The 26,773-nt window shown below is 42.2% G+C and overlaps 1 protein-coding gene across 1 annotated transcript in view; it reads right to left on the bottom strand.

Annotated features, from left to right (window-relative positions):
- CACNA1C (calcium voltage-gated channel subunit alpha1 C) overlaps nt 1–26,773 on the bottom strand; it is a 489,049-nt gene that overhangs the window by 69,383 nt on the left and 392,893 nt on the right. Inside the window, exons 20-30 of the mRNA XM_065682645.1 lie at nt 23,266–23,398; nt 21,493–21,622; nt 17,852–17,911; nt 14,084–14,190; nt 12,465–12,552; nt 11,196–11,303; nt 10,462–10,514; nt 10,209–10,355; nt 9,115–9,316; nt 8,495–8,653; nt 5,537–5,647 (exon numbers count right to left, since the gene is read on the bottom strand). Of these exons, the coding sequence (XP_065538717.1) occupies nt 5,537–5,647; nt 8,495–8,653; nt 9,115–9,316; nt 10,209–10,355; nt 10,462–10,514; nt 11,196–11,303; nt 12,465–12,552; nt 14,084–14,190; nt 17,852–17,911; nt 21,493–21,622; nt 23,266–23,398 (1,298 nt within the window). The remainder of the gene's footprint in view (nt 1–5,536; nt 5,648–8,494; nt 8,654–9,114; nt 9,317–10,208; nt 10,356–10,461; nt 10,515–11,195; nt 11,304–12,464; nt 12,553–14,083; nt 14,191–17,851; nt 17,912–21,492; nt 21,623–23,265; nt 23,399–26,773) is intronic.

Below are 26,773 nucleotides of genomic sequence, written 5' to 3'. Positions count from 1 at the left end.
TTAAAGAGGAGTAAGGAAGGGCAGATGCATCAGGGGAGAAAGAAACATTGAGGACATATAGATCCATCAGGAAATGGAGACTAAGAAATAACTATGGGTGACACTCATGATTTCTACTACTCAGAGGGTCGTATCCCTTGCTGGTATCACATGGGATTATTTGCCTTGTGCTGAAAGTGAAACTTATTTGAAACAGAGCACAGAAGTCTGAACTCTGCTACATGGAAATGACATTAAAGAATGGCATAAATTCAGAGTAATGTAGCAGTGATAAACGAGGGACTGAACTAACTATCTGAGGCAGGACAGATGGCATTACAGGCTGCTTTACAAGTAGCATCCATAAACACCCAGGGAAGAAAGGTGCTGACAGTGTCTGGTAAATGGAATAGACTTGTGATCTGTAGTCTCCGTGACAGCCATAATTCTGGAGAGGAAATCCCCAAGATTTCCTTTCCACATGCAGACCTGAATTTGATAAAATACATGAACATGTGTTTTGCTTTATGCATGGGAGTAGTTCTACTGATATGTCTTCCCTAGTTTGAGATGACAGGGACAGTGGTAGAAAATTCACAGTTCTCTGATTACTAGTCCTGCCCGAGCTAGTAAGGGGATAGATGAAATGTTTCCTGAAAGAAAAAGTAGATGTGGTCCATCAGTAAAACAGCTCATTCCACAGAGCTGGAAAGATCTGAAATCCCTGGAAGAATATCTATCGCCATGTTAGCATGTATGTTGACAGACGGTGCAGCTTCACATGAATGGGAATTTTAAGTTGCTGTCTTTGAATTGAAAACATAAACCCAAGGCAGGTTTTATACAGCAGCTGGACCTTCATGAACTGATGCTTGTGGAGATTTCTTCTTTAAGAAGCTTGGACAGTGGTAGCTGCGAGTACCCCAGACAGCACAGCACCTCTCATTCCCTTTAGTAGCTTTCTCTGGAAAAAGCATGAAGCAGCAGCAGCTTGCTCCATGCAGGAACCGGAAAGCAGCTCTCCAGACTGGCTGGAGAACTTATAAAATTAGAAAAACAAAGCAGCAAAAGTCCTTGGCTCAACAGCATTACTTTTAGACTGTCTGTCTCTTTGAAGTAGCTAGTCTTGAATCAGTTTATGAACATCAGCCAAGACAAACACTCAGGTCCATTTGGGAGTTTTGCTTCAGAGCAGCACATTAATACCCTGTAAGCAGATGCAGGGCATGTAGTGGAGGCTTTCTTTATCAGCAGCACTAATCATCCCAAATCTCTCTTGCTTATTGTTAGCACACACTCCTGTCAAGACCGCATCAGACACAGATGAGCTGTCTTACACAGTGCTTAGATCCTCCGAAATAACATTTATCCTGCAAAAAAAAAAAATGGGATAACTGATCCTCTCCTCCAAAAAATGTGCCACACAGAAACACAAGGGATCTTAGAGGCTGGCCTTGGCCCTGCCTGGAATTCTTTATTCATACCAGCGGCAGCTGTTCCAGCTAAAGCACCCCTCCTCTCTCTTAGCCTTCCTGCAGACTAAATAACCAAAACTCTGATCACGAAGAATAGCCAGTAAAAGGGACAGGTATCAAAGGGACTTGCTGACTACAGCAACCAACCTCAACAGTATGTTTAGTTAGGAAAGCCCTTGCCTTTCTACCTCCTTCACATACTTTCTGTAAGTGTTAGGAGAAGAGCCCTGACTGAGACTTGGCTCCTTATTCCTGCAGATGGCCTTTCAATAGGTAAATCCTTACTCTTAACACTAGATGCAGGGCTGGATTATACACGACGATTCTTTGCAGTCAGGCACATACATGATCCTACTTCATGTCTGTGCAACAGACCGTGTGGGTTTTTTTTCACCTTTACTATTAAGAGTAGCAAAGAAGAAGGATGTGTCTCCTCACAGAATGGGAACAAAAACTGGATAAAGGAAAAAAATCTTTTCAGTCAGAGACTGCCACACTTTTTTGTTGTTGTGCATGTAATACACAATGGTAGCACTGTAGTGTGTTATATTACTGCATATAATAGCAATTGCCTCACCACTGCCTGCAGCAGGAACTCAGTATATGAGGCTCCCCCAAAGCTGTTCTGCATGGGCACATCCCTGTGGTGACTTCTGTAAGAAGCTTAAGCAATAGCAGCTCTGAGTACCTCAGGGATCTGTCCCAGTTACCTTAGCAATTCTCTCTGGTAAAGGTATGAATAAACAGCAGCTTGTTCTACCTTGCACAGATGGAGAAAACCACGATCCTCTGTTGCTGCTGCAGACCATTCATTCCAAGGTGCCTTTAGGAAGTGCCTGTACAAGGGAGAGCTCTGCAGCAGCTGCTCCAGAGTTACAAGTCAGTTACTGCATTGCCTGCTGTAGTTGAAGGTTAGCTGCAGAGCTCACTCTTGGGTTAAGCACCACAAAGTTGGAGAAAACAGAGAATTTTGCCAGCTTCAGTTCCATGCTCAGTTCTTTTCTGCCACATTCTCCTGGGGCTTGTCACTAAGGTGAGGACGCACCACCTTCAGCTAACCAAGTTTCCTGCTTTCTTCTTGTCAGTTATAAATCCTCCAGCTCCCTCATTTGAGGGTACGCTTCAGATGGAAAAGTGATGTTTGGGCACAAATGAAAAGAGAGACAAAGCAGCTTAAACAAAGGCTGGTTTGTGGTTTATTGCTCAGGAAATGGCAGACAAATCTTGTCTTTGGCAGAGATCTCATGAGCATTTAATCTTGCCATTTCATACCTGGGAAACACTAATATTGCTTAGGATCTCATTTCTTTGTCTGGGGGACTTTGTTGCTTAGAGGGGAGAGGATGATGGCTGTGCTGTAGTAATGTTCACTCAAGTGACAATTAAATCCTTTTGGACTTTTCCAGCTGGTATTCCTGGGAACAACCTTCGTCTGCAAATATAGTTTGCCTTTATAGCTTGACTGACAGGAAAACACAAGGTCTGACCAAATGAGGCCTGAGGTAACAACTTACTCCATGCTATGAGACTCCCACATCAGAACATACTCTAGGCAAGGTCAGCTTCAGTCCCAATGTGCAACCTAAAGAGAGGCAGATTGTGCCACCCAGCATTGCCCCACATCTGTCCAAGTGGCTATCTGGGATAGGGGGTTTCCTTCTTTGGAGAGCAGGTTGAATCAATATGGAACAGGGAATGAAGGCTGGTCAAATCCATGAGCTGAGCAGACAGTGGCAAGTTACACAAGGAATTTTGATTTTCAAACTTGAGCTGCTGAACTGGTACTCAACATAATCCATTGCAAATGCAGCTGGAGGCAAGTCTTGTTGCTGTATTAGTTGTTTTCATAAATTCATTCCTGCTTTAATTCCCTGTAAATCCTGTGGTTCTATTTTTTTTAAATTTTGTCTATTTTCTTGAAGGTATTTAATTAAAATAGCAGCTTGAGAGTTAGTACTATTTTTGGCATATGTGCCAGACTGCAATTTGAAACACATTTATTCTTTTCACTGGCTATTCTTTCAGGATGGGCAGGACCCAGCCTGAGGTTGTTGTCTGATCCTTAGTTCAGAAGACTTTGTTAAGACTCTACTACCCTGGTCACATCCTTTTATATTCTCAATTTCTGCTATAGTGTAGTAGCTGGGGTTTTATTTGGAAATTGCAGGATGATGGAAAACTGAGCTGAGAGGGACATCATGTCTAGTCTAGTCCATTCCACTGTCCAAAGGTAGATCACACATTTGTCAGGTGTTTCTAACAAGAGGTTCCCCTGACTTAATCTTAAACCCTCAAGTTATAGAAATTCCGCAATGCCTTTAGGCAACCTGTTCCAATGTTTTGCTATCCGGAGGATACATGTTTACCCCTCAGTTGATTTTGTTTAGTACTTGATTGTGCAGCAAAACTTGAAACGGAGATTAGACACAGGAAAGTAAGACAGAGGAAGTAGAAAGGACCTTCAATATAATCAATGACAATTCTTTACTTGTTAGATGCAACCGTGTCAAGTAAAGTGTTCCTTGATACGTACAGAGCTCAATATTCAAACTGGTAGAACTTTTTCCCTAAATGCTCAGAACAAATTCTGCTGAGAACCTCATCTTTATCAAAGTTAAGAATCTCCTGAGAAGCAGAACTATGAAATCAGAAGAACATTACAAAGCCTGTGAGATACATTTCTGGGTACACAGTGTGCAGGTAATACTTTTGCAAAGTGCCAGAAGATTTGCTCGCTAACAGACAAGGCGACATCTCAGAAGTGAAAGGGTCCCTCCTGAAAATTACAATCCCTTCTGAAACAGATGACGATATTTCTAAATTTACCAAGACAGTGTTCGAGATTTCACACACACACCAATAAATAATAAATAAATAAATAAATCAGCCCTTCACCAGGACCGCTTAAGATGCTCTTAACTTTCAAGAGAACTACACGGGATAGTGATATTGGTCTCAGGAAGAAAAAATTGCGCTTCTTCTAAGAAGTGGTGCTAGAAAGTGGAGTAGGTTGGGTAGGAGTAAAGTCAACACAGAGTTCACAAGAAATAGTAAGACCAAATTCAGTAGAACTGGACAGCAAAGTTTCTGAGCTGAGGATGAGGAAGACATTAGGTTAGAGCTGGGAGGAGCTCTTAACTTCAGTGATCCCCTAAATGTTTAACACGAAGGACGAGCATGACTGTCAGAGACGTGACTGTTCTCATCTTTACTAATGTCGTAACTGATGCTTCAGACAGTATTTGTCAACCCCAGTGTATCAAGGTATCCTTCAACACATAACCCCATGTGTCAAGGTATCATTGAAGATATGAAATGGCATGAGATACTGGATTCTGGATTCTGCTCCTTATGACCCAACCCTGAGCTTAAACCTTAAAGAAGAAGGACTTGTGTAATCTTAAATTATGGGAAGTCAGAATCTTTGTCCTTGTCCTGCAGCAGCTGTGCCAAATTAGTTGGAAGAGACTGTAGGTTATAATCATACCCCATGGTGCAGCTATACTAGCAAAATGCCACGACCCAATGGACAGGACAATACTTTCAGACAGAAACTGCTGGGGTACTGAATATTATCAGTGAAATCTTATATTCAAAACTAAAGCAATTCAAACCATCACTGAGATGTAGCCCTCCCAGAAGCAACATTTTTTTCCAAAGCTCATAACTCAAAATGAGTCACGCTTGATTAACTTCACTTGGGCCAGAAGACTAATCATGGGATGCTATTTATAATTTATTTAAGGAAAGTCAAAGAGAGCTTTAGAATGACATTGAGAATGGAAAACATGTTATGGCCTTAACGTAGTGTCATTGCTATAACTTAATGAAAACAGAGAACTAGGAACCTCCTCTCTTAGCAGGTGTGGCCTTTAATTATTTCTTTTTGTTTTAGTGTGTCTCCTCTCCAGTGAAAAACTCATTAAATATATGTGAGACTCCAATCCAGACAGCAACTGTCCAGCTCAGTTATTGGTGGGGTAATAGATCAGAAAGTTTCACCTCCTCCTTCTCCTCACAGCTGCCCCGCACACATGCACACACACACAGAGGCCAGGAAACACTACCCCTATAGCACCTACCTTGGGTTTGAAGGCGATTAATTTCAGGACCATCTCAACAGTGAAGAGGCCAGTGAAGAGCATGTTGAGGATATTCATGGCTTCCTTGAACATGCAGCTCTGACCGTAGTGCTGAAAAATAGTAGCCCGGCACCAGCATGAGGAATGGACGTATCAATTTGTTTAGTTAGTTAGGAATCACCAGGGCCCCTCCTGATCTCCTTTTGTGTCGAGGTTCTCTAAAGAAACCCCCAACATGCTCCATCTTTTCAATGCAGAATTCCCATCTCCCTTTACACATAAACATTTCCATATCTCTAGCCATTTTTGCCATTTACCTCTGGATCTCCCATCTTTATACAAAAATCTTTTTGAGTGGTGGCTACCAAAATCACACTCATAACTCCAGTTGAGGTCTCATTATCAATTTGCATAATGGTACAAGACAGTCTCCAATTGTGTTTGTTATCTCACCATTCCCTAACACAGATTGCTTTCTTGTTTGATTGCTACTGCACAGTAAACAGGGGTTTCACTGAGCTGTTCATAATGATACCAAGCCATTCCCCAAGTAATTACACTTAATTCAAGATTCTGCAAAGTACATGAGCAGTTAAAATCATATCTTTCCAATATGCATTATCTTGCATTTGTCAACTCTGAATTAAATTTGCAATCATGCTGCCCATTCACTTAACTTTATTAAGGTCTTATGAAGTTACTCTCCATCTGCTATTGATTAATTCAAGTAGTGTCTTCAGCAAATGTTGCCACCTCACTCTTCATTTCCCTATTTCCAGATCATTATACTTGAGACTGATTGCACTGCCTTATTCTAAGGTCATCTTCCAGTCCATATTATAAGGCTCTACTGGCAATTGCTTAACTTTGATAAACTATATTGCTTAACTTTGCTAAACAGCTGGGATGAACTTTCATATTCTACATTGGCTCAGGGTGATTTATTTACAGGACTTTCAGTTAAAATAATTCATCTGCAGCTGAAAGCAGTCCAGGGAAAAATATATTGTTGAGGTGTTTTTAAAGTTTTTTGTAACATTCTCCTTGAAACACTCTAGTACTCTACTTAAAAACTTGGAATTTCACTGTACTGTGGCTTTTGTGTTTGCTGTCTGTTACAAAGTTTGACCCAAATCTGGCCACAGTACAAGCCTTTGGAAAAATGTACTTTTCTCAAGATGCCTATAGACGTCCTAGAATCTCCAGAGATGCTGGCCTTCCTCGGCATCTCACAAACATCTCACAGCTTCTAGCTCCACCTGCCCTATGTGTGCACCATTGTCACAGCAACTGAGCATGCTTCAGAGTAAACATTATAGTCTCTCCCTATTGCTTCATGACAGCAGGGCAGTAGATAGTTTAGCTGAGATAAGAGCACTTTCTTGTGCTTATGCTGCCTCACTCCTTTTTTGGTACTGCAGGCAAGACAGCAAAGGAAGCCTTTTCACTGGGGACAGGAAAGAACTAGACCAGATGAAGAAAAAGTAGGGAGGTCAAGAAACCTGGTGAGATTGGACTGGAGACAGTGAGAGAAAATAAGGTGAAAATTGACTATGAATGTAGATTTAGACAGTGACTGATAGAAAACTGATGCTAGTTTTGAGAGCAGGCTGGGAGTGAGGCAGACTGGGATTGATCCAGTGGCAAATGTAGTAGTGGGATGCTAAGATCAAAAGGGAAGTTGGTGTGGGAGTGCATGGAGAGGTACAAACTAGACAAGTGAACAAAGTGTAACAGACAACCAAATGGGAAGATGATCTTTAAGATCCCTTCCAATCCAAGTTCCACTTCTATGAATCTATGAAAGGGCAGAGAGAGACCAAAAAGGAGATCCATGGAGGGGTAACTACAACTGAGTCTATGTAGTGAGGAGAAGAGGATGACTGCTTGAGGAGTCCGAATCTGGACTATCTGGGCCACACACCAGGGAAGAGAGTTCATAGACTGACAGAGTGAGGAGAAAGTATGGGATTTAGGGAAGAGAGTGACAGGCAGACTAGCTCTTAAGCAAAGTGTAGAAGAGAAGGTAGCACAAGTGGCCAAGGAAACTGGGAGCACAGTGATAGGCTTAGGAGGTGGAGCCTGGGACTGACTGAAAATGAAAGGGAGGTGAGAAAGGCCTTGTGCAGAGACAGACTGGAAGGAACAAGCCAGGTAAGTACAGACTTGGAAAAATGTGCAAACTTTCCAATTGCACATGGTAATCTATTACCTCTATTTGCTATTCTTGTAAATGTTTCTTTCATGGATTCACATTAGATCTTTGGAAAACCTTTGCACAGTAAGGAAAATGAATGCACAGCACAGTGGACAGTACGGCAATCAGCAGTATCAGTAGTGAAGAGAGTTAGGCAAACACCTAGCAAGAAATGCCTAGGTGGAGCTGATACTGCCTTAAGGTGATGGGATGGACAATAGGGTCCCTAGAGGTTCTTCTAGATAGTTTCTATGGTTCTTAACAGACATTAAAGGAGAGATACTGGGGTCTTCCTACCCTCTAGCCCCAGTTTCTTTGATTGTTTTGTTTGCCAAAATATTTGCTTTTTAATACAGAAAAGACCCAGATTTAAAATTCAGCCCTCGGGTGAGTGGCAACTCCAGGCTTATTGCTGTGTTTTACAGAAGACAAGTCAGAATTGAGAAGTTGTTTGTTATTATAGTGGCCACTGGTCTGTAATGTAAGTGTTCGGTTCTTCTTCTCATTTGTTTTTAAGGAGTTAAACCAGAATTGTTTAAAGTGTCAGACATTAGCAGGAAGAGGATGAGAGGCAGATTCCGCATTTTAACTAAATATCATCAGGAATGAACGTGGTACAAAGTTTTTTATCATGTCCCTGCCCCTTTCCCTCGATACACTGGGTAAAGGTGCAAGTAGGTCTCAATGTTGGCCATTTTGATATTTACGCTAACAAAGTCTTATAATTCATTACCTGTAGGGTTTCATGATTGTTTACTTACTTGCATGGCCAGGCAGATGGTGTTCAGCAGGATCAGAACGAACATCAGGTATTCAAAATAGGTGGAGTTGACCACATACCAAACTTTGTACTGGTACTGGTTTTTAGGGATGTATCTCCGCAGGGGCCGGGCTTTCAGGGCATATTCTACACACTGGCGCTGTGAAAGAGGCAAGGTAGGTTTAAAAATAAAAACAAAATACAGGGTTGGTCAGCTACCTCCAAGCATAATAGAAATACAATATGTTTCAAGTTTTTTACTGAAATGAAAATGCTTGGTATAAGCATTTCTTTCAGGTTGCAATCCAAATGTGCATATTCTACCCATTGAACAGTTACATATGCATTTACTTTGGCCAGACAATGTCAATTAGTCATGCTCATCTAATGTCAGTGAACCAAATGGTACAGCACATATAGTTAAGTAAATGTTATCCCTTGAGCAAATCTTACAGCAAGGCTTTTTCTTTTACCTCACTCCTGAAAGATGGCAGTGAAGCCAGCTTATTGTTTTATCTTGTTGGCAGTCTTCACATGTTCCTCTCTGTATGTATTTATCTCTTAGATGCTCATTCTCAGTGTATTTTCTATCTTTGGTGGCGATAAGTTGTTGTGAATTACCTGGTTTTTGTCCAGCTCGCAGTTCTTGTACTCTTGTTCTCCTTGTTCCTGAAATGTGACGATGACGAAACCAACGAAGATGTTCATCATGAAGAAAGCAATGATGATGATGTAGATAATAAAGAAGATGGAGATCTCAACCCTGTGATTATAGATGGGTCCCACATCTTCCATGTGGGAATCAATGGACCTATACAGCAACCTGAAAGCAAACAGGAGCCCAATGCAGAGAAAATCTGCAACTGCCTTGAGGCCTTATAGGTGATGTTACAAAGTTTAACTTCGTGACTTTCCTCTACTGGTTTCAAAATTAATTCACTCACAGCTGTGCAGAGTGTAAACTCTTGCAAAGAGAAGGCATGGCTCTTGCTAACTTTACGCACTTGAACCTGTTCAGGGGTGAAATCTTTTTGTAGTTGAACAATTACAATTTAAAACAGAAGCATGCCCTTAAGTTAACAGAAGACAGGAGAGTCTGTATTGTTGGCAGCTCAGTTTTGTGAGAAAAGGAGATTGCAGCACTTTTAGCATTTGTTAACATCGCTGCTGGCATCACCCTGTGACACAGGTCAGGGTCAGCCCACCTGGTACCCTGCATGCCCATGTCACTCTGACGGAGTGAAGCTGTGGGAATCTTTCACCCTGTGGCACAGCCAACACAGGCTGGCAAGACATCCCACCTCTGCCCATATTGCAGAGATAGCACTACTGTGTTTCAAATGGCCCTGCTTGCTCTATCAGGAAACTTGTAACACCCAGCAATACTGGTAAGTGCCTGACAGGCATTTTATATCCATTTATACACATAATATTTGTAACAAAGATTGCTATCACTGTTACTACTAGCAATCGTTTTTTAAGAGCTACAGACAGTGCTGTGCACCGTTTACAAGTACAGAAACAGCAATTCCTTTGGGCCCTGAGGAATTTACAAAGTACATGATATTACAATGACTGCTGCTACTCCTGCTATGTTTAATGCTTTAGACTTATTTAAATAGTCAGAACGGGAAAGACTATGCTCTGCATTTGAATTTCTCTTTTGAAATGAATGAGGATATTGCTACTGTTGCACTGGTCCAAGAAGCACTCACTCTGGCCAGCCCTCAAAGGTTGAGACAGTGAAGAGGGCCATCATGGCAGTCAAGACGTTATCAAAGTCAAACTTGCTGTTCTCCCAGCTCCGGGGTTGTATCATCGGCTGGTTGACCTCACCATCCTTGTATGTAATGTAGTACCCTCTGTGGATGAGAACAGAGAGAGAACATTGCAGAACTACACTTACAGTACAAGGCCCTGAGAGTGGGTAGCCAGTGAAGGGGGCTAACTGGGAAAGGTCAGACCCACCTGCATTCTGCTTCTGTCTGCTTGGAGCTATCAGTGCAGCTGTACAGCTTGCCCTTGAAAAGGAAGAAAGAGGAAAGAAGCTTATTGTCTTGACAGCACAAGGGTTGGGGCAGATGACGTAGCAAAGAGACTGTTTTCTACTTGCTAAACTAACTATGAGTATGTTTGCATGCTCTTTTGCAGGCAGATGTGAGCAAACTGGATTGAGAGTTGCCCGCATCTATGTAGTTCAGAGCACAGGCTTTCATCTGCTTGCACAGTACTTTTATGTGTATGTCCTAAGGTGTATGACTACTGAGTGCTGCAGAACACTTGTCAGAAGGGCGGTGAAGGGCAAAGAAATAAAAACAAACATAAAGAAGTGAATGAATAGCCTCCTGTGATTATCTGGAATGCCGCTCTCTCTATGAGATGGGAGGCAGACAGCCTGCAAGTACCCTTTTCACCTCCCTGGCACTAAGTCATGACACAAGCTGTTTAGTGAAGAAGGTTACTGATGTTACTGATGATTTCTTATGATTACAGATGAAGGGCAGGAGTTCTGAATATGCCTGGTCCAGTTCTGCGGAACTGCTGGTAGCAGGAGCCCAAGTAACACTGACAGTGTCACAAATGTTTTGTCTTTCACACACAAGACTCCATCTCCCCTTCCCAGGCTTCTTGGTGATAGTTTTCTTCCCATCACATAATACAGCTCAGCGTAATGGATGAATGAATGGGCCTAATGGTTTTACCTTAAACAGCTGAACTCCAATGCAGGCAAACATGAACTGCAGCAAAGTGGTGACAATCACAATGTTTCCGATGGTTCGGATGGCGACAAACACACACTGGACCACATGCTGCAAATGGAAGATAGGGACAAAAGTAACTTGCAGGATTGTTCTGGCTCCTCTGGCTAAGGGAGAATCCCAAGACTAAAAATACAATTAAGAGATTTACAACTAACAATTGCCCATTAAGTAATGTCTCATGAAAGAGGAGAGAATACCAATTTGTTACATTCCTCACTGTACTCTTAGGAAGTGGCAGAGAGGGACAGAAAAATACCAGAGCTCAGCTCTCTGAAACTTTCAGCAGCACTGACTCAGACAGTTGGGGAACCACCAGCCCACAGGAAGGAATTTATCTAATACAGTAAGGCTATGTTAAAATAGACGTGTGAGCGCATCTGTAATCCCAGCAAACTACATCATTTAACCTCAGTGGTGATGGGTGGGACACCTGGCTGGAAAGCAGCTTGGCAGAAAAAGACTTTAGGGTCCTGGTGGATACCAAGTTGAACATGAGCCCTTGCTGCAAAGATGAGTGGTATCCTGGGCTGTAACAGGCAGAACACTTTGAGCAGACTGAAGGAGGTGATCCTTCCCATCTGCTCAGGAGTGGCGAGGCCGCCACACCTGGAGTACTGTGTCCAGTTAGGCTCCTCAGTACAAGAGAGATATGTATGTACTGGAGGAAGTCCAGCAAAGAGCCACAAAGATGATTGAGGGACTGGAGCATCTCTCCCATGAGATAAGGTTGAGAGAGCTGGGACTATTCAGCCTGGAGAAGAGAAAGCTCAGAGGGAGTCTTGTCAATGTACGTAAGTACCTGAAGGGAGGGTACAGAGAAAGCAGAGCCAGGCTCTTTTCAGTGGTGCCCACTGATGGGACAAAAGGCAATAGGCACAAACTGAAACACAGGAAATACAGGAAATTCAACTGAACATTGGGAAGTACTTTTTTATTGTGAAATGACTGAGCATTGGAACAGGTCACTCAGAGAGTCATGGAGTCTCCCACCTTGGGGTATTCAAAAGCTATCTGGGCATGGTCCCAGGCAACCCACTCTTGGTGGCCCTGCTTGAGTGGGGTTGTTGGACAAGACAACCTCTGGAGGTCCCTTCCAACATCAACCATTCTGTGATTCTGCTGAAATACTACCTGAACCACTGCAAAAATCCTTGTAGCTTGAAATAACTTGAATTTATAGTTTAGAGAATGCATTGGGACTTTTCTAACCTTTAGTCCTTTGGCTCTGTTAATGGCCCTCAGTGGTCTAAGGACTCGCAGAACACGCAGGATCTTCACCACATTGATAGCACTGGACCTGGAAGCAAGTATTGGAAGGTTTGAGAGATACAGCAGTACAGGGGGTGTGCTGCAAAGGCAGATGGATTTTACCTACTCTTTCTTGTTTGAAATCCCACATAGCCTTAGACTGCTCAGGATAGTTAGAGTGTCAACTCTTTGCTATGGCACTTCAGGGCTAATAAAACTACTCTCTGGTGTTATATTTTTAGGTCTTGCTTCCTGATGTAGGCAAGCTCAGTACACATGCTCCTGGCTTTCACCACCTTTGCTGTTTAATGAAGGGGACTGAACACAGGCAGGGTATATTGTTTTTTTCTTAAAGCAGGGCAAGCTGCCAAACACTCTGTAGATATCCATGATACAGAAATTGAGTCAAGATGTAGTCATACAAGATATTTTCAGATAAGGTTCAAAGAAGCACTCCACTGAAATATTTGTAGAAGAGTGGAAACTCTAGGTGAATCCAGCATTAAAGATATACCATCCACCTGGAGTTTGATCCTGCAATGTGTTTGACCTCTGATCTCACAAATCAATTGATTGTGTACATAAATTTAAAGATGCGGAAGTCCCACTGAATCAACTAGGATTACTTATGTACTTAATTTTAAGTACTGAACATAATTATCTTCTACAACAGTACTCTCTGCATCTTCCAAGACTAAAATCCTGGCTGAGAAGCTTTTCCATGCTGTATGACATCAGGCCCTCCTTACTGATTTTGGGAACAGTTTCTTTTACCAACACACTAAGAATCTAGTTAGGTCTGTAAGAAAGAAACAGCAGGTCAAAATGAGCAGTGTGCCATTCTTAAAACCTTGACTGAAAGCCTAACGGACCTGTCAAATCCTTCTGTTTGACTGTCAAATGACTTAGTTCTGGAAAATAACGTATGTGAGCTGCTAACCTGTAATGGTGACAACTGGGAGCTCGTTTCTTATCAGGTGGGAAACTACTTAGAAAACCCCCTAACCAACACATAAAGTTCCATACAGTCAAGTAAATCTATAAACTTATTAAGCAAATTAACCCATCAACCAATACAGCGTGATGCAACAGAAGCAGGATCAACAGTCACTGCCACCAGTACTCTGCACCTTTTCACACAGCTCTTCAAACTCTTGATGGTTTTTGATTGACCAAGACCCACAACATCTTAGGAAGTAGCAAAACACTATCAGCCCATTTTCCAAAGAGGTTATGAGAACTCTAGGAGGGAACAGTAAGTCACTCAACTGTCCTGAACTGATACAGTGAATCAAGACATCTTGGAACAAAGCTAAGAACCGTGATTCCCCATGGACCATTTCTAGTTCTCATTTGCTCTTTCTGGAAGTTACCCCCTCCATGTCATTAGAGTAGAATTTCCCAATTATTACCTCCCCTCTAGAGGATGAATTTTAATCGTCTTGAATCATCTGAGGCAAATACCTCCAGGCTCATGAAAAAAAAAGTCTTACCCAGGTAAGACAATGAGCCTCAGATGTTACTTCCCGATCCAGCCCTGCAATCCCCAAACAACAGCCAGTTGAAAATAGCTCACTCACTGGATCCCAAAGGAGATGAGAGAAACGCTGACCACCAGCAGGTCTAAGATGTTGAAATAGTTTCTGCAGAAGGAGCCTTTATGGAGGAAAGCCCCATATGCGGTCATCTGCAGGAAGGCACATGAAGACACAGACATACTTTGCCATTAGCAACTGTTCAGAAACCAAACACATCTGGTTGTGCTCAGAGTATATAACTGGGGAGGGGCAGAGTTTCTAACATAGCAGACAATTTACCCCCAGACCTCAAAGGAGAAGCTGAGTCCCCATTGAAAGAAGTGAGAGTGAAAAAGACATTAAGACAACTATAAAAGACCTAACTAGGGAAAACAAATGCTAGGTTCAGTGAGGAAAATACGCACTGTGAGTGCATAGAATACATAATGTTTAGAATCAGCAAAGCAGCAGAATGACTGTTTGCAAAAACTACTCTTTGCAATCATATGCTTTTTCCTTTTTCTTCAATGGCAGAGGACACTTGTGGGTATGATGCTTGTATTATATAAATGCCTCTTGAGCTAAATTGAATAAAAAAAAAAAAGGCTCTTTTGTAATGTTTTTCAGTGCTCAGACCAGCTGCAGTGGACAGCTGAGTTCTCTTCCCTCTGTGAAGAAAAAACAGAATCCTGCAGGAATTCTATGCTTTGGAGCTGAACTAACAGGAGGAATTTCATCTCTCTTCAGTTTGCTTCTTCTGTTCAGCTCAATTCTGTATTCCTTTTCCTATCCCTATTCAGTTTTTTCCGCTTTTATTCTAGAAGCAGTTGCACTTTCCCCTTGGTTTTCCTCACAAAGCCTGAGATAAGATTCTTTGAGACAGAGTGGTTTCTTAGGGGAGGTAATCATTATGAACATCACCCAGCAGAGGAGGGAAAAGATCTTACATGTTTTACAAGGGACACTCCGCCCCATCTGGGTACGAAGGGGTATTTAATACCTGCTGGCTTTAAGGAGGATGTCACAGCTCCAGAATTGGTTTAAGTGACCATGTAAACAATAAACAGAACTGGGTCTCACCCGCAATGTCAGACCTAAACACCTCTGAGGTCAGAATTTGAATTTCAGACTGAGCTCAGTTACAGAATGTGACTAAATGAGTCTGGCATGGTTAAAGAGGGTGAGCTCATGGGGGTATTTGTACTACCTACCTTAGACTCAGTGAGCAACCTAAGGAGCGGCTTTGAAGAAACCCCATCACCACAACAGCTAATGTCCCTCTGTTACCTGGGTTAGGAACATAGGCTGCTAAATTTCATCCTCTGAATCCCATCTAAATTAGATGTCTAAAGTAACTCGAAGCAGACACCGTGAGGCTGTTCCTCAATGATGAGCTCTAGCCAGACTCCCAGCAGAGAAGAGTGAATGAGAAATTGAGTTTTCTGGCTCCTGCTAATGGCTCAGGATGGCATACATGCTAGTGGTTTCCAGCCATGCCTGCCTGGGACAGCTTTATTCAGAGGAGGGGTGGAAGGGAACATGGTGTATCACATTATTTTTTCACCAAACTTCCATGATACCAGGGAACTGCCTATCAATCAGACAGAACTTAGAAGGGGAGGAAGTATAAACTCTGGTCTTGGCTTAGAATTTATACTTATAGACACATTCACTTGGGAAAGAGGGGAGGGGTTCTTGCCATAACAAAGGTGGTAAAGATGCTTGGTTAGATTTTGTATGGCAATCTTGAAAGAAAGGAGGCACCATTGAAATCAGGAAGAGAAGCTCTGCTGAGTTTAAGTTCTATGCAAACTGTGGTTCTCTCAAGCCAGCTGAGAGATGTTGGTATCTCAGAAGAGACTCTCAACGAGTCTATAATCTACATCTGCCTCCTGTCTAGGGCACTGAACTAGCTTTTAGAATGACAATTAAAAAAACCTTGGTAGTCACCTTGCTAACATTCACCAGACTCCACCATGGCAGCGTGAAGCTTGCAGGTGTCATCCACAACATGAGGTCAGAGGAAGCTTGTTTCTCTACAGCTTTGATTCTTTTGTTTTTCAGTATTTAGGCTAACTTTTCTGTGTGGAAAGCACTGTGCTCAATTCAAAGCAGCAGAGAAACACGCATTGAAAAACCAATGCAACTTGTGAAGCAGGAACTGACAGGACAAGAACAGAAGAATTTCTTAAACAATTGTAGTCCTTGCGCTTTTCTCCAGTTTGAACTCAGAGACTATCCAGGGGTGGTGACATGAACCCACTGAAATTAATGGGAGGACATAAGGAAGGCCCCTCTGACGCACTCTCCTGATAAAAACAGAGATACACCAGTGGGTTTGCTTAGGTTCTCCTTCCACTGAACTCATTAGGAGTGTTATTATTTGCTCCAGTGGAAGCAGAATTAGTAATTCTAAGTTCAAACAGGTGTCTTGAGCTATGGTTTTATTTTTAAGTGTTGATGTTGAGAGGTTTTTCTTTTTTGACAGGCCTTTTTGATCAGCCATTTGGTATGTGCTTTTTCAGATTTATTGTGTAGGCAGAGATGCACACTCACAGAGGCATAACATGTACATCTCTTTGGAGAACATTATGGCTTTGGTGATTTTAAGTCATAACAAAAAAGCACGTTTATCTACAAAAAAATATTCCGGGGCCACCCTGCTTGCCAGCCTCCAGTATGGATACTGTTATTAGGGTCTTGAACTGCAAGATCTGAGCAAAGCTAAGGTACTGCCTGCCAGCATTTAGAACTAGCTTGCTGAGGAAAAATCCAAGCTGCCAAATGAACCTAGCATTTAGAAAGCCAGAACTCTGCTCAATTACTGTTATTTAAATTATTAGCCTACCAATTTGGGAAAATTAGTGTTAAGAACAAGGCAGCCTATTTTTATTTTCTTCCAGGCTAAACCACTATTCTGCACATTTCCCTTGGTATAGAGTATGTTCCTGGGAAACGGGAAGGCAGGTTTCAAACAGGCAATGCAGCAGTTTTTCATTGGCAGCTACAGTCCTTGGTGTTTCAATGACTTGTACTCTTGGTTAACTCTTCACATCTAAAAAGTGAGCTACTGCACTGAGCTCCCTGTCTCCTACTTGACTGCGCATCCTGTAACCTTACAGGGTTATCAACCACCCACTTACATAGGCCACTCTCTGGCCCAGCCTCAAGAGTTGTGCAGAATGAGTTGTAGCATGTGTAAGCGGAGGTGTGTGCTCTCAGGGTTCCTTGCACAGGGAACAAATATGGGTTTCAGAATACTGGCCAGAGTAGAGCCATTTACGGGGTGATGGCCACCTTCTTGGCCTCCTCTTACTTTTCCCAACAGGATCATCCTTTCATTGTGATTCCCATAAAAAGCTTTGTATTATTTCTTCTTTTTTTTTTTTTTTTTATATATAGGCCCTGAATGATAAGTTTGAATATTAAAATTTCACAGAAGACTTTTTAAGCAACTACCAAAGCATTAAAATCAAAAGATAAATAACCCTTTGTGTAGAGATAATAATGGGGTTAAAAAAAAAAACAAACAGAAAAAGAAAGTGAAACAAAGAAAGAAAGAGAGAGAGAGAGAGAAAGAGAGAGAGAAAAAAAGAGAGAAAGAGGAAAACGAGTGTATTGCTCAGATTGGTTACCTTAAGAATAATTTCTAATGTAAAGATACTAGTGAAGACATAGTCTGCATTGCCTAGGATCTGAAAAATAAGCACAATTGGGTTAGTGGTACTGAGTGTGACCCAGGAACAAACAGGCGTGTGTGTTAGCAACAGACAGTGGCAGAAAACTAGTAAGCTTGTGAACAAGTAATGGTAGAGAAGATGGGCACTTTACCTTCAGAGCAATTTCAATGGTGAAAATGACAGTAAAAACTATATCAAAATAAAAGAGAATCTGTAAAAACAAAAGGGAATAGGATTGGGGAGGGCAGATCAGTGACTGATCACTTGCATGGGAAATCATAGCTCAAAATCAAATACATATGCCTTTTAACAAGGGGACAAGGAAACAGTTTTGTAACAAAGTCCTGTTGAATGCAGTGAAGGTCCTGGCACAGAGGACAAGCAGCACATTTCACGAAATCTTTTCTGAGTTACAATCCCATGAGGACTCTAGAGGCAAAATAAGTTTTGGTTGTTGTAGGATTTTTTCTTTTTTAATCTGATAGAGAACAGACGATTCCAGGATTTTCCCAAATACACATCCAAACTGAGAATACAAGGAGCCCGGTCTCCCAGTGGAAAACATGACATTCCTTCTTATTAATTTCCATTCAGGCTTGTTCTGTGCCTCTTGCAAAGGAAGAAAAGCAAACCTCAGATTCATGCTCTTGCTATTTTTTTTGTCTATCCTGATTTGCCCTGGATTAGGCTGAAAAACAAAGACTCTGCCAATTGAACAGAATCCCAACTCTTGTATTGCAACCGTAATACCGTCATGTGCTAAAGGTGCCTAACTTTGATCTTGCATCTTCCCATTGGCATCCTGGATAACAGGCAAGCTGAAAGGCACTCATCATTCCCATGAACTTAGACCTGGGGATGGGGGTACTGGTGGCATGCATAGCAGACCACAGAAAGTGGTCCTAGAGTGTCACAACAGGCAACAGCAAGTCTGGAAGTGTAAAGTGATTTTCAAAGTATCAGAAATATCCTTTGCTGCTGCTCAATGGACCTTCCACAAAATGAAAAGTGGGAACTTCCTCATTGACTAATGGGAGCAAAATGGAACTATTTTTATTTCCAGTGTCTTGCAATATCCCAAGCCATTTTAGTGTTGTCTATAAGTGGTGAAAATCAAAAGTATCGTGCCCTAGGATTGCTGTTATTTTACTGTTGCTTGCCCATGAGCAGGAAAATATATGGAAGTTGTAGAAAACTGATCATTTGTCAGATTTAAGCCTTTACTGCTAAAATACTAATAAACATACAGCAGTAAAGTGCCCTCTCCCATCCCACAGCTGGTTTTTGTATTTCAGTGCCTGTACCGTAACTCAGATTTATAAATGGCTAAATTCTCACAGCTTGGAATGTCACAGGCAGTAGGGTAGCTACTGCAAATTACAGGGTTATTTTAGATGGCACTATTTAAGCATGATCTGAATCTGAACTAATATGCAGACACTAAACGTCAAGTGGAGGGGTATGTATCACTTGCTGCTACTGTGTAACTTAACATTTTTTTCAGGTCACTGCTCGGTTTTTGACCCCAAGTTGTTCTCACTTCTTCAAGGCTGTCTTGTGCTCCATCAATTTTTGTAACTTAGAGAATTAAAAAAAAAGGGCCATTTCAAGGATGGACAGATCTCAATTGCATTCTATATTAATTTACACATATTATGGCTGGAAATGCCCCCATGCATGTAGGCCCTGACATTTGGTTATTATATGAGAGGAATAATTTTATAATCAATGGGCCAAATTCATGGGTACTCTCACGCTGCTTTGCATGACTCCACCAACATAAAGCAGTCATAAACTTGATTAAAGTGGATAATCAAGCTGTACCTGCAGCTGCTTTACATCACTAAAGCACTGCAAAGCAGCTACAGCATATCGGTGAAGGTGGCCCCAAAGCTGCAGCTAGTAAAGACGTCCTTTATAGATGAGATCATGCCTAATGAAAACGATCACTGCTCCACCTGTGCAGGAAGCACACTTATCAGCAGGCATATTTATTATTATCTAAATATGAATTTACTTTAGAATATATTATAATGAACAAGCACCTTGTCAAGGTGCAAACAGGAGAATAGTGTGGGCACACAGTCTCAGGACCTGTTTGGGCTTTAAAGGCTGTTTGATCAGACTGGGGATGCACTTCCAAACGCCTGCTGCCTGAGCCTTGTGTGACACAAGAAAGACATAGCCACTAGCCCGCCTAGGACAGAAGCAGTGTGCAAGCCTCTTCGCTAGCCCTTCCTGGGATCTCTGTTCCTGTCTTCCTACCCTAGGACACTTTTTGTCAACAGCAGCAGTAGTCTGCACAGTAGTAGTTCTTGGGCACTTGCTAATGCCTGGTTATGTTGACCCAGTGTGAGGTTAGAAGCAGTTAGTTTGCTTTCAGCTTGCTTTCGTTCCCTCTCAGGCCTCTGTGTGGCCACAGGGCGAGACGTATTCTTACTGTTCTACTGTCAAAGTGTAAAGGCAGACCACATTTGCAACCCAAACATCTTGTCAGTGTCCCCTTGTATGATACATTTTAAACATCTGTACCTGCAAAAATTAAACACAAGTTTTCATGCAACATCAGTGGCTTCAAATTCACAAGACAACACTTTGTCCCAAACCTCCAGCTCTTTTATCCAGGACAATCAGCTTTGACTACTTTTTTCCTCATTTAAATCTCTCTGTTGCAACTTCTGTGGTATGTCAGAAGCCCATATGCCAGTTGACATCATGCTGCAGCACTAATACATACTGACATACATTTATCCCTACATTGTGGGCACACTTAATTGCACAAACAAGTCATTGGTGATACAAATTCTACTGTATTATTTAGCACCTTGTTTCAGGACAAAATGCAAAGCAGCTCTGAGATAAGCTCAGGAAGAAATCTCCATTAACACCTTCTCTGCATGCACATGTGTCTTTAAATGCATGCTGAGGCCAGGATATTTCATGGAGGTGGAACACTGAGCATTAAATTAGGGTTTTATTATTAAACAACATAGAAAATTGTCCCAGTCTTTAAGCCTAGCAAATTCTTCAGGCATAAAGACACCAAAATGCCACTGCAGACAAGCAGAAATTAGAAGTCTCACATATGACTGCTGACTTGCTTGATTTCAGCAGTGATCCCAGATGGGAACAACCACTGGCAAAGTTAAGGGAACACTGAATGTTCCAAAAGGCTAATAAGAATGGGCAGGAAAGAAGGTGATAATGTATCTCTGTGCTGAATGCCTTCCTCTCCTTCCACCAGAATGTTGAGGAGAGGAGCACAGCATATTTTCTGAGGATTATCTCAAATTTAATGATAGCTTTGCAGCTTGTGTTCAAATAGTCTGATTCTAACCTTGATAGCACCATTTTCCTCCAGAGTGACTGCATCAATCTCAAGAGTGTTACTCCTGATTTTCACCAGTGTGAACAAAATCAAAGTCAGGCCCTGGACCTTTTACTTCAACAGAAATCATGTGGCATGTTCCAAAGGGAACCAGCAAATCGCCCATATTATAATTATCTGTATCCCAACCAATGTTTCTACAGCCCATTTCTAATGCCTTAATTCCTGGGAACAATAATTTCGCTTCAGCCTCCTGCCCTTCCTTGCCCTACACACGCTTCTGAAATGAACTAGAGGCCAGATTGTGCACTGATTCATGTTCTCTCACACACAGCCTAAAAAAGGATAGGGAGTTACCCCTAAAGCCTCTGATGCAGCTTTTTCTGCATTTCCTTGGTTCAAATCATGATCTGCTTATACCACACTTTTAGTATACAGTGAGGGAAGGAGGATGGGAAGCATACTTGGTTCCTAAAGGAGAGGTGTCGGACGGGGTCCTCAGCGGCCAGGGAGATGCTGCTGAGCAAGATGAAAAATAGGATCAAGTTGGTGAAAATGTTATCATTAACGATTCGATGGCAGTGGACACGAAACCTGAAAGAGAGAGGAGAGGCACAACTTCATCTCTCAGAGAATAGCAAGACATGGGAAACATTCCACCCTTCTCTTTTGCCAGCAGGACTGGCCCCGGAGGATTGCTCTGCAGAGCACCTTCCCTCTGCCCCAGCAGCAGGGAGAATGATGGGCCCAGCAGCTGTGACGGATGCCGGGCAGCCTTGGCTCTCCATGTCGTGCAGTGATGCACGCAGAGTGACTGGCTGCCTGTGGGACTCATGCTCAGTGCATTTGAACGAAGAACAGTTCCCTCCTGACAGAGTCCTTTGTGATTTAAATGTGGTCTGAAACGTTCCAGCCCCAAATTATATCCTTTGCTTTCATTCACAGAATCATTCCCGATTCATTCTACTATTCATCATGGGGCATCTACCTTGGTTATAGGGCATAGACCTGGCCAAATAGATGTAAGACAGGCTGCAAAGGGCTTCTGAGAGGACATCATGCCATGCAGGGTGTCTGTTGGACATCATCCAAATATAGAGTGCTTGGCACTCTTGGTAGGAAACTAGTAGGTAAAGAAGTAGCAGTCTCCCACCAAACAGCAGCGTCCTTACTGGAGACCATTGCAGCACTTTCCATAGGTCGGTATCAGGGCAGGAGGAGTTAAACCTCATAACACTCCTATGCATAATTCTAGAGACACTTCATTAATCCATTTAGCTCTACTTTTGGCTGTTAAGCCTCCAAGCCCCTATTAAAGCAATTTTACAGATGATTGCCGAGGTTAATTTACTTCTCTTCAAAAAGCGATAGTGGGTGGGTGGCAAAGCTGACATTAGAGTCCATGAGTCCCAGTCATCATCAGTCCCTCCCTGCTGCACATACCCAAGGAGGAGTGGCACAAACCCCACTGTGGAAAGACTGGATGTAAACTCAGCTGCGCTCTTACAGCCCTGCTTTACTTCGGGGCTGTGATTGGAGGCCAAGTGCCCAAGGGAGATGTTGGGATACACAGTACTGCACAGACTATGGGGCAATGAGTTAATTTCTGCACCCTTGGGAAGATACATTCCTCTGTGTCATTTCTCAGCCCTTCACTCACAGAACTGGTCTCGCACATCTGTGTTGGGTAGACAGTTGGGGCAATATGAATCCACATTGAGGGAACCCAAGGGAAGCAAGAGAATTATTATTCTCAGTCTCCCCTCAGAGCTATGGACTCTCTTCCTCCTCCCTTTTCTTCTGTGCTCATTCTTGACGTGTAGGAACGAGCAGAAACACATGAACTCCCTACTGTGAGTGGATTTTGAGCAGCCATTAGGAAAGGAAGCTCCTACCTCATGCTTGACTGATTGCATGATGGCTTGCTTGCAGTTTGGACCTGAATATATTAGGGAATTCCAACTACTGACTTGCCTCCAAGACCTTTATTTCTGAAGGTTTTATGATTTGTGTCTTCAATCAGCCTTGCAGGTGCCATGAACTCCCATTGAATATTGTCAGGGGGTTATGCCTTCATGAGAATTTCATGCCAAGGCCTTTAAAAGAGAGACTGGTCCAAGGAGGTCTCTGGTATGAACTGCTGGAAGGGAGCTCTGCACTGCATAACCTTTGGGGCCCAGCATGAAAGGGATACCTGCTCTCCGCCTCCTTGTCCAGCTTAGCAGTCTCTTAAATACCTGTTGTTAGGACTGAAGATGAAAAAAGCACTGGCATCAGGCATGGGAACAGCCTTTTCCTTGAGGTGCAGCTCAGACATCGGGCGAGGCCGAGGGCCAACAGGCATCTCCGGTTCTTCCTCATCTTCCTCTGCTGTAAGAAACATTTTTGTCTTTTAATACAAAATATAATCCCCTTCTGGATTGCTGGGGGATGTGTCTCTGTCATAACTACAGCTAAAAACTAAGAATCGTTGAAATAGGATGATGAAAGCCTGAGGTTCCTTGCACATCTCCTTCCTCCAAGACAGCATCCGCTGCCCAGTGCTCGCCCTGGCACACATTGCTCTAGACTCTCCGTGAAGCCATTAATGCTGGTAAACCCACAATATCCTAACTACAGTCTCTTCAGATTCTTCACTGTCCCTTCTGAAAAAACCAAAAAACATCAAATGACTGACTTGAACCATTCGCAGTGGTCTAAATCAATTATGTATTTTCTTCTTTTCCATGGACACAGATAATAGAGAATTCCCTTCCTTTTGCAGAAGGCTTTTACATACTTGAGGACCACTATTATGCCTCCATAAGGATTTCTGGTTCCTAGAGCAAAACAACAGCAGTCTTTCCTGAAGTGCTGTGTTCCTTAGGTCTCTGACCATTCTTACTACATTCCTCCAGATTAGCTGGGGGATTCACCTGCAGTTGAGGTTTTACTGGTGCAGAGGAGAGCTGGATTATTTATTGCAATACTATCTTCCTGTTTAAATGTCCTTCATGGGCACTTCTTTTCATTATACGTCAGTATTCATTTCCATCAGTTTCTGATTTGCACAAAGCACAGATTATTTATCACAGAATGGCTACCTAGCCTGGCACTCCCCCTCTGCATTTGTGCTGCTGACTATTCCCAAGAGTGGCACTTTGACTTCATCCTTATTGAACTGCATCTTATTTTATTCGGACCATTCCACCAGTTTATCAAGAACTGTTTTTCTCCTCTTTGTAAGGCTCTCCATGGAGCCACTGCCACATCTGGGATGGTGACTGGATGAGTGCATGTATGCACGCATGTATGCACCCCAGAGCAAACATGGAGCACAGGCACTTTGACTTACACCAATCAGAAATTCTTAAAGTTGTCCCTTTTCATAATGCAGTGTGGGGGAAGACAGAAAAGGTGGAAGCAAGACTGAGATTCTTGAATCTGATGCCTGTGGAGAGGATCTCCAGGCACTGCGCAGATCAGTGAGCACCCTCAAGCAGAGGTGGGGGCTAAGTAGTATATGGGAAAGAACCTTCAACCTTTGAGGATTTCCTCTACATGGAGTCAGATGCTGTTTTGTAAATGGCATAATAGGATTTTGCTATTTTAAAGATTCCAATCCTCTTAATCAGCAAGACAGGAAAAAATCGTTTAAGAGAGGAGCCTGACAGGTTAGATACAGCCGATTCAGAAGAAACTATAGTTAAAAGGTTAATCTTGAGTCCCTAGAGTGAGCTAAATTCCACGAAGAGCCTGGTCCTCTAGGGTCAGGTACTGTACTTGATCTGGTAACGGACACATGAGAAAGAACAGATGTATCAGCACAGATCCTAATCTAGATGTCAGAGACAGGAGAAAAGTGGCCTTTTCAGTGCATGCTGTTATTACATGTAAATAGAATTCCTTCTTTACACTTTCAGTAACAACAGTTCAGCTCAGATTTGCTTGATAGATTTTTGCATAAATGTTTGAACTGGTACTTAGAGTTTGTATGTTTAAAGCCAGTCTATTTTTTAACAGCTCAATTTTTTTGTTGTAATATAATTCATAATACTCCTACAGGCCTTAATAGTTAGAGAAACATTATTTCAGACGTACTTTTGTACTTGAAAAATTTGTGTTAATACTTATATCTATATAATATTAAAATACTTTCCACTTGTACCTTTTATCTACAGGTTTCAGAGTGGGCTGACAATGAGCAAGGTAAGCAAGTTCTTTTTCTTCTTCAACAGTCTAGAACGATCATGTTGGACATTTGAGACTCTTAGTTAAAAAGACTAGTGTTCCAAGTCCCTGTTCTGTGCCTTCTCTATTAGATCTTCTTTTTCTTTTACTTGAGGAATGCTTAAAAAAACACTTTTAAATGGGTATGGTACAACGCCTAATGCAAATTGGCTCTTAGCAGAAGGATCAGCCCCATGAAGACCATAAAGAATTTTGTTTCTCCTATCTTTTTCTTGTTTCTGCCATAGAGCAAAACGCATATTAATGATTCTGGCAACCACATACCTTCAGACTGGAAAATGCATCCAGTTCCTCAGTCATAAATAAAGAATAATGTTTTAAATATTTTTCATTTAAAGCAGGGTCTAGGGCACAGAAGAAAGGAAACACTGAGGCCCAAATACACAAAAAATAACACGATTACAGTCTCAGCTCAGGTCACTACCCACTTGTTCTTTGACTGTTTTCTATACCTCAAATATATTTCTGTTTAAAAAGTGACCCTTCTAGTCAACCTTGCTGTGAAATCATAAAGAAACATGACTCAGAGCTGCTAAGTTCAGATGTAGGTTTGAACTCTCCTGAAGTTCAAGGAAATTCAAATCTGGGACTGTCATCTTGAATTATGCTTCACTGGAATGGTGACATCCTTTGGTTGTGAAGCCAAAAGCACACACAGGCTACAGGGCAGCATCAGTGAGAATTTCAATGATGAGGGTTTTTTCTTTTACTGTACAAAGACCAGAACTCTTGTGTAAGGACACTGCTTTCCATCAAGCTCCCATGCATCACTCCAAGCTATTACCTTCCATCTGACATTTTGAATTCTTTGTCTGTTTCTGTACTAGGCTACAAGACCAGATCCATGTCTTCCTATAATAAACATATCACCATAATAATCCTTCTAGTGTACACAAATCTCTGGAGGAACTAGTTCTCTCCTTTCAAAGATCTGATGTGCTGCAAGTACACAGAGTACCCTGGGGGCTAAGAGCAACACTGTGTAGCAAACAGAGTCAGAAGAGGTTACTGAGAAAACTGGCTGAGGCAGCAGAAACAAATAGGAGACTGAGTGAGGTAAGTTGAAAGAATAAATAGAAAACAAATGAGGTGACCATTTCAAATTGTTTCTGAACAGTGTATCAGGGTGAAGGATGTTTTCAGAGAACAGAATGATATACAGCCATGGAATAGTCACAGGCATTAACAGCTTAAATCATAAACAGAAAAGAGTAGAACCAGCTGCCTGCACCTAAGAAGCAACAGGATGCTTTACTCAAAGCACAGTTGAGATGGATACACATGCAAGTGGGCAAGAAAAGGTGAGTTCCCAGACAGGACATATATGGCTGCACAGCATCGAGCATCACCGGTACCACAGCTGGACCAATCAGCAATTGGCAGAAGAGTTCTGGACTGGCCGCAAGGGAATTGGACAGGGGTACATGTGGGGATTGCATGCTAATTCTGGGGAAAGCCCTGCTCCAAAAGGCAGATGTGACATGCCACATCAGCTCTGAGAGGGCCTTGGTGTTT

This window comes from Lathamus discolor, chromosome 1 (genome assembly GCF_037157495.1).
Source record: "Lathamus discolor isolate bLatDis1 chromosome 1, bLatDis1.hap1, whole genome shotgun sequence".
NCBI lineage: Eukaryota > Metazoa > Chordata > Aves > Psittaciformes > Psittacidae > Lathamus > Lathamus discolor.
Note: the sequence above shows the minus strand (reverse complement) of the source record. Positions and strands in the feature narration are given on the sequence as shown.